Source organism: Saprolegnia diclina, assembly GCF_000281045.1.
Source record: "Saprolegnia diclina VS20 unplaced genomic scaffold supercont1.23, whole genome shotgun sequence".
Lineage (NCBI taxonomy): Eukaryota > Oomycota > Saprolegniomycetes > Saprolegniales > Saprolegniaceae > Saprolegnia > Saprolegnia diclina.
This window is the reverse complement of record NW_008246090.1, coordinates 637,795-644,229: the sequence shown is the minus strand read 5'-3', so window position 1 is coordinate 644,229 and position 6,435 is coordinate 637,795. Positions and strand designations below refer to the sequence as shown.

The 6,435-nt window shown below is 56.4% G+C and overlaps 3 protein-coding genes across 4 annotated transcripts in view; 1 reads left to right on the top strand and 2 right to left on the bottom strand.

The window, feature by feature from the left end:
- SDRG_08009 (hypothetical protein) overlaps positions 1 to 419 on the bottom strand; it is a gene marked incomplete at its 3' end in the record, with an annotated part of 1,113 nt that extends 694 nt beyond the window's left edge. Inside the window, exon 1 of the mRNA XM_008613877.1 lies at positions 48 to 419. Coding sequence (XP_008612099.1) covers positions 48 to 391 — 344 coding nt within the window. The 5' untranslated portion in view covers positions 392 to 419. The remainder of the gene's footprint in view (positions 1 to 47) is intronic.
- Positions 420 to 431: 12 nt separating this feature from the next.
- Positions 432 to 2,465, bottom strand: SDRG_08008 (the record flags this gene model as incomplete). Of its 2 annotated transcripts, none has more annotated exons than XM_008613875.1 (8): positions 432 to 855; positions 900 to 1,027; positions 1,072 to 1,166; positions 1,213 to 1,283; positions 1,334 to 1,429; positions 1,949 to 1,981; positions 2,029 to 2,139; positions 2,184 to 2,465. In XM_008613875.1, 8 exons carry the CDS (start codon positions 2,463 to 2,465, stop codon positions 553 to 555), a joined length of 1,119 nt encoding a protein of 372 aa, XP_008612097.1. In that variant the 3' UTR covers positions 432 to 552. The 2 variants fall into 2 exon arrangements, with proteins under 2 accessions (XP_008612097.1, XP_008612098.1); XM_008613876.1 differs by having other exon boundaries at positions 432 to 849.
- A 371-nt stretch (positions 2,466 to 2,836) lies between these two features.
- Positions 2,837 to 6,435, top strand: SDRG_08007 (hypothetical protein). Its single transcript, XM_008613874.1, has 17 exons — positions 2,837 to 3,666; positions 3,711 to 3,820; positions 3,868 to 4,009; positions 4,058 to 4,270; positions 4,315 to 4,395; positions 4,442 to 4,537; positions 4,590 to 4,691; positions 4,743 to 4,828; positions 4,875 to 5,092; positions 5,138 to 5,229; positions 5,277 to 5,357; positions 5,407 to 5,529; positions 5,587 to 5,730; positions 5,775 to 5,902; positions 5,958 to 6,036; positions 6,081 to 6,191; positions 6,237 to 6,435. Exons 1-17 carry the CDS (start codon positions 2,881 to 2,883, stop codon positions 6,330 to 6,332), a joined length of 2,688 nt encoding a protein of 895 aa, XP_008612096.1. The 5' UTR covers positions 2,837 to 2,880; the 3' UTR covers positions 6,333 to 6,435.

Below are 6,435 nucleotides of genomic sequence, written 5' to 3'. Positions count from 1 at the left end.
GAGAGATAGCCAAGTTGCGAAGTCCCGTGACGCCCGCCTCCAGCGACGTGAGGTCTTCGTGTACCACGCGACGCGCATAGGCTGCCGCGACGACGCCACTGTCCGAGAGGAGCGCGGTCGTGACGTTGACGGACCTCGGTGAAGTTTGATTCGGTAGCGTGAGCTCGTCGTTCAAGCGCTGGAGCAAAAGGCTCAGCGATGCATCGACCGCCGGCACAAAAAAGTTGGTCGTCATCGCAGCCGACATGACATCGAGCGCAAGAAAGCTCAGCGCAATCGAAGCGAGCACGTACGCGACACCGACAACGTGGACGTAGCTGCGGGGTGCGAAGATCGGAACGAGCGAGCGCTTGGACGGCGAGTGCCGCGGACCCACGCGCACGACCGACATGGAGCGGCTATTGCGAGCAAAACCAAACGTTTCGAAGGTGGCTCGATCGGTTTCTGGGTTGTTGTGGAAGTGAGTTTTAGTGCTAGTAAATTTTCGCGCTCAAGACTCTATTCTGTCGAGTGTGACGGGTATCGTTCGTTAAGGGTATGCATGCTTTGTTGTCATGTCATACGCGTCAATGGGCTTGTTGACGCGTCCTCGCCCGGCTTGGTGCGCTTCCGAGTGGGGCTGTCGGTAGCGTCGCTCGTGCTGCTCCTGCGTTTGGGAGGCAGCTGCGGTCCAATTGACGGTGTTTCGTTAAGCACTGACTTGCGCAAGTGCGGAGGAAGTGCTGGGCCAATCGCTGCTTGGGGTGATACTGGACGCTCCTTGGTGGTGGTGGAGGTTGCCTTTATCGCAGCTCGCTGCTTGAGACGCACTTCGTACTGGAGAAGCTGCTTGAGAAAGCTACCATTCGGCTGGGCCTGCACACAAGTGTTTCGTTTTGGCCGTGGATAGAACGACGTACCTCGGGGCGACGGGCTTGCACAAATGTGAGGGCGTCGTCGCGCGACAGCTCCTTGGTTCGCATCACGTAGGCGACCACGATGGACGCGGACCGACTCACGCCCTGCTTGCAGTGTACGAGCACCTTGCCTATCTCGCACTTCGTCTCTCTGTCAAGCATGCAGAAGAGTTACCGTAAAATTGGGCTTGGTCGAGAAAGGCCAAGCAGCCTTCGATCGACGTCAGAATGTCCTCGCCCTTGTTGTCGTACAGAGCACAGCGGCGGTAGCTATGAAGGCACGCAGTGAGATTGCGGGCATCTTCTCCTGCCGTACGTGAAGCGCGTATCGTTCTCAAAAAAGTTTGGTACGCCTGCGACGGGGTCCACCGAGCGTGCTGGCGTGACCTATATCAGGCGTCGTAGAGCTCATACGGAGAGGAAGAACGGTGACGCACGTTGAGGATGTGTGTGATGCCAAGCTTGAGCAGCGTGTCCCTGTCCTTGGCATGGCTACGACTCCCGAGGTAGACGTGGTCGAGCACGAGCGCGGGCTCCGCCATCATCGCAAGTAATATCCGGAAATGCAAAGTCATCCGTATAACCGCGAAACGGTTTGCGACATCCAGATACTATCGGCATCAAGCTCGCTTCGAGCTTTTGCTGCGGCGACCGTGGACGTGGAAGAGGAAGATGGCGGCCGTCAACTCGGAGAAATGTTCCGAAACAGCGATTTGCGTTGTCAGCGGCCAGCAGCTCATGTCTGGGGTATGAACAGCCGTGTCTCAGGTATGTAGCGCCAAAATGCATTTTCAGTTCTTGTTTTGGCACAAACTTGAAGTCTTGTGCCTTGTCAATAGATGCTAGTGAACGATTCGTTTGGGCATCACAAGCTCACAGTACTCGGATTTCCTCGTTGTCGAGTCCGCACTACGCTCTCCAGCGGCGTGCACTTAGGACGTGATCGATGATTTTCGAGTGCTCATTCTGTGATGAGTGCTTTGGCGATGCGATGGCTTTTGAGGTTGCGCCGCGCGTAGACGTAGCTTCTCGATGAATCCTTCAATGTGGACCATATCGTCACCGTCGAGGAGGTTGCTCTTGTTCTACGCACAGCGCGGTGGGTTTTTGCCTGTTGAAAGGCTCGGATTACGAGTTCATCTTCGAGCTTTTCTTGCGAGTTGATCTTCTTGAGCGAGTAGAACGCATTGGTTGGTGTCTGGCTGCGTCCCAGGAGCAAGTGCTGGTAAATGACGCTCCATACCTACATGGTTGATTTGAATACAGTCGCCAGTTGATTTGAGCTACCAGCACAAAAGGCATCTTCTCGCTCTTCTCCTTGAAGGCCAAGAGACGTTCGAGCGTCTCCAGCTCGTTGGACTTGTCAGCAACGTCGGATGATGTGCGCACACTGAGGTTGCGCGGTAGCTTGGAAGGTGTTTGCACCACGGGGGGCGGGGGGGCGACGTACACGGGCTTGGCCACGTGGACGACTGGCTCTGCGAGGACACCGTTCTCGCGTGCGAGGCGCTCAGGCTCGTGGAAGACCTGAAGGATCTTCCATACTTCAAAGAGCACACGTTGGTCCATCCCAGCCTTTCTAATTCTGCCTCGCGTTCGTTTCGGGAACGTCTCGAGTGCCCCTGTCAACTCGTCAGACGTTGTTCCAACTCATGACTAGCTGACCGAGCATTGCATTTGTTGTTGTAAGTTGTACGGGAAGCGACCGGTGAACACGTGTACATTTGGGCAAACTTCCTCGCACTACGACAAGGGAATATTCGACAAACGCTCGACAGTTCACCTGGCGGCTACTTTTGAGCGTCTCAAATCGTCTCTAGTAGTCAATACATGTACGCACAACACGCTTCAGCAAAATGCATACAAAGGCGTTTAAACACTGCGTCGTGGCGACCAGCTCAATTGTGAGCCAACGCCCACCGAACACAGGATTCGAATGCACCGAAACGTCGGTTTCAGCGACTCGGTCACTCGACCTCGCTGGATGTCGCTGTCGGACTTTGATGTGAGTGCCTTATTGAGCTCACAGCACTTGACCACGCTCGAGGCAGCGTTCGCCAGCGCCCCTAATGGAACGTTGGACCTCACAGCGTTTGCTTTTGCGCTCACGTCGGTGCTTGGGCCGGGTCGGCTGCCGGACGACCAGCTCCGGCGGCTCTTTGAACGCATCGACGCCAACTCGGACGGGCACGTGGAATGGAAAGAGTGGTGTCACTTCTTTCTTATTCTGGACCAACGCAGCATCAACTTGGAGCGCGATGCCAACCGCGCCGAGCTCCGGCCGTCGCTTGAAGTCGTCTCGTCGACGGCGCACGATAGCCCGATCTTTCGTCTCGCGCTAACCCGCTTGACGCGCCGACTTGCGCACTCGAACTACTTACGTACCGACAGCGTCTATGTCAGTTGCACGCACGCCGGCGTGGTTTGTTTATGGAAGGCATCCACCCTTACTTGCCTCTACATGTACGAGGACCTTCGGGGAAGCTACGTGACCGACATGTGTGTCTTCTCGTTCAACGGCGGCGCCTACGCGGCTATGAGCCGCGTCGATCGATCGATCCAAGTGGTTGCGCTTACAACGGGAGCGATTGTGTTGTCGCTACCGCATCTTGGTGACACAGCCATGTGCCTCACGATGTATGAACATGCCCACGCCTGCCGGCTCGTGTTTGGTGACATGGCCGGACGCCTCCACATCACGCCTATCTTGCCGTGCTATACAGCCTCGTTGACCGAGCATCTGGCCGTGCATACGGACTGGGTGACCAAGGTACACGAGTCTTTCTGATTTGCTGTGATTGGTTAGCGGTCTAGGTGGTGTTCGAGCCGACGTTGCATGCACTCCTGACGGCGTCCGTGGATGGCGCCATTCACTGCATTCGCGTGCCCGACCATACGCTGCTGCAGTCATTCACGCAGCATAGGTATTGAAGCTATGGAAATCACATAATGTAGCTACCATGCAGTGTAGGGGTGGGGTCTATGCTCTTTTGTCGGTGCCGACATTGACGTTCGTCGCCAGCTCTGGTGCGGGCAACGACATTTGCCTCTGGGAACCGGTCTCCACGAACGTGCTCGCTACGCTGGCGGGCCATGCGGCCCCCGTCTACGAAGTACGGGCCTTCAACTTCAAATGCAGTGTCCATGGTTGAGCGGTGTAGATGACTGTGAACGCCGCCGCAGGCAAGCTCTTTTCACTCGCCAAGGACAAGACGATCAAGGTCTGGGACTGTTACAGCTACGAGTGCACGCAGACGATCGTGGATGCCAACCTGTACTTTCCGCACGACCTCGTCGAATGCATACTTTGGGACTGCGACTTGCAGCACCTCGTATCGACGACAACGCAGCTCCGCGTGTGGCCCACCGATATGGTGCAGTTATATGGCCATGCTAGCCAAGTCTCATTCAATCGCAGGTGCTCAAGCACACGGTGCGTCACCGCCGCAGCCATGACGTCGCCATTACGTGTGCCGCGTATTCGGCGCTATTGCATCAAGTAGGACGACTAGCTTGACAAAATGACAGCGTGGATGTGTGGACAGGTGGCGTCGGCCGACGTCAACTCGGTTGTGAATACGTGGGATGCCGCCACGGGCAAGCTCGTTCTCCGGATGCCGCGCGCCCACGACAATGAGCGGGTGCAATGGCCAAATCGAAGATGTCATATTGGACCTTATTTGTCCAGTATAGATCACCGCCATGTCGTATGATAGACGAGGCAAGCGGCTCATTACAGGGGCCGCCGACGGCTCGGTGCGCATCTGGAACGGCAGCAACGGACAACTTCTCTCGGTTGGATCATGTGCTGAAGGTGCGAGTGAGAGGTTGATGCGAACAATGTAGCAATGGCACCACGCTGACGCCTGCAGCGTCGTCGCTCTGCTCTTTGCGCAGCCGATCCTACACACGACGTCGCTCAACACGAGCTGGTAGCGCGCGTCGTGACCTATGGCTATGAGCTCTGCGATCGTGTAGCTTTGTCTTGGTCGCCGGCGACGACAGTCAAGTGCGCTTCTTTGAAGATACCAAGGCGCTGAACATTGCACCGAGCATGACGTGGCCAGATGCCGACGACAACCAGCAGCGAGGACACGCTGAGGTTATCACAGCCATGTGCTGGCTCCCAGCCAAGGTTGGGCTCGTCGTCTCGGCGAGTCTGGACGGCACCATTTGCATTTGGTCGCTGCACACGCGTACCGCCGTCCATGCCCGCATAAACACTAAAGACGTTTTCATAGGACGCACCCAAGACCGACTACACCTCTCATACGCCCGAGTGGATCAGTGCCCGGACGCCGTGCCGTCGTCGCCAGTGTTGTGTGAACATGCCGTATTGCGATAGCCACAGTAGCACCACGGATCTTCATGCTACCCTAGGTGTCGGTGGTATCGCATCCCCTCATCAACGGGTTTGTCACGGGTGGCAACGATGGGCGTATTGACTTTTGGTCGACAAAAGTAAGTACCTTTTGCGATAGTTTCTAGTTGGTATATCTAGCTGTACTAGTTGGCAACGATTCGACACTCGATTTTTGCGTCTTTGGAGGGCCATGCGGAGGCGATAGCGAGCCTCGCAATCGACGTCTCGGGCTCGCTACTGCTAGCGGGGTACGCCCACGGCGTGCTGCAGGTCATCGATATGGACTGTTATAAGAGGTTGTCTCACGCTGCCCAACATGACGACTAGGTCCACTCGATATACGATGTACCCAAGCATTTCACCACCGCGGGCTCCCCACCATTGGGTATTCCGCGCTTCTTGCACGCGCGCGAGCAACATTGGGTGGCGCACCATGCCTCCGTTGTATTTGTTGCATTTGCAAAGACCATGGTACCTATTTCGTGGATTGCACATGAAAATGAGAGAGTTGGGAGGTGGTCTCGGCGGCAAAAGACGGCCGCGTACTGCTCTCATCGTGGCAAGGCGGTCTCGTGCTCAGTACCTTTGGCCATGATACGCTTCCTGTCGCATTGGACGCGCCGCAAAATCTGAGTGTGACGAGGTGCCGATTGATAGCTGTTCTTTGAATGGGTATGGTCTTTGAATGGGTATGGTAGCGAGGCGACAAGCGAAGACAAGCCGCCCGCACTGTTGCAACGCACCAAAGCTCGACGGCTACCCCACCCCCCACCCAGCGTACAAACTGCAAAAGGCTACAGCTGGCAGGACGTGCGTCGTAGGAGACGCCACGCCGTCCGCAGCCGTCGACGATGCTGTCGCGGCCGAGCGTGGTCAAGTGCCAGCGTGTGCTCTCGCCTCGGGAAGCCTCTCTGGCGGCGAGTAACCAACTGGTCTAGAGGAATACCAGCTTTAGTCGCCGTCTCACGATGCATTAGACGTTGCACGCGATCACGATCGTGCCAGAGACACTCGAGCGCATCGTCCACAAGCGGCATCGCGAGGTGGCACGCGACCCCGACGGGTGCCACTAGCTCGTCGTCGTCGTCAAGTCCTTGCAATGGGAATTCCGTTTTTCACCAAATTTATCGATCACTGCGCCTTGTTGTGAAGGGCAATGCGACGCCATTTTCAAAT

What these genes read in the sequence shown, in the direction of transcription:
- SDRG_08007 (XM_008613874.1), top strand. Translation starts at nt 2,881, where the DNA reads ATGTCGCTGTCGGACTTTGATGTGAGTGCCTTATTGAGCTCACAGCAC. An exon ending in TTGACTTTTGGTCGACAAAA is followed by an intron (nt 5,358 to 5,406) that starts GTAAGTACCTTT and finishes TAGCTGTACTAG; the next exon opens with TTGGCAACGATTCGACACTC. An exon ending in TACCCCACCCCCCACCCAGC is followed by an intron (nt 6,037 to 6,080) that starts GTACAAACTGCA and finishes CGTGCGTCGTAG; the next exon opens with GAGACGCCACGCCGTCCGCA.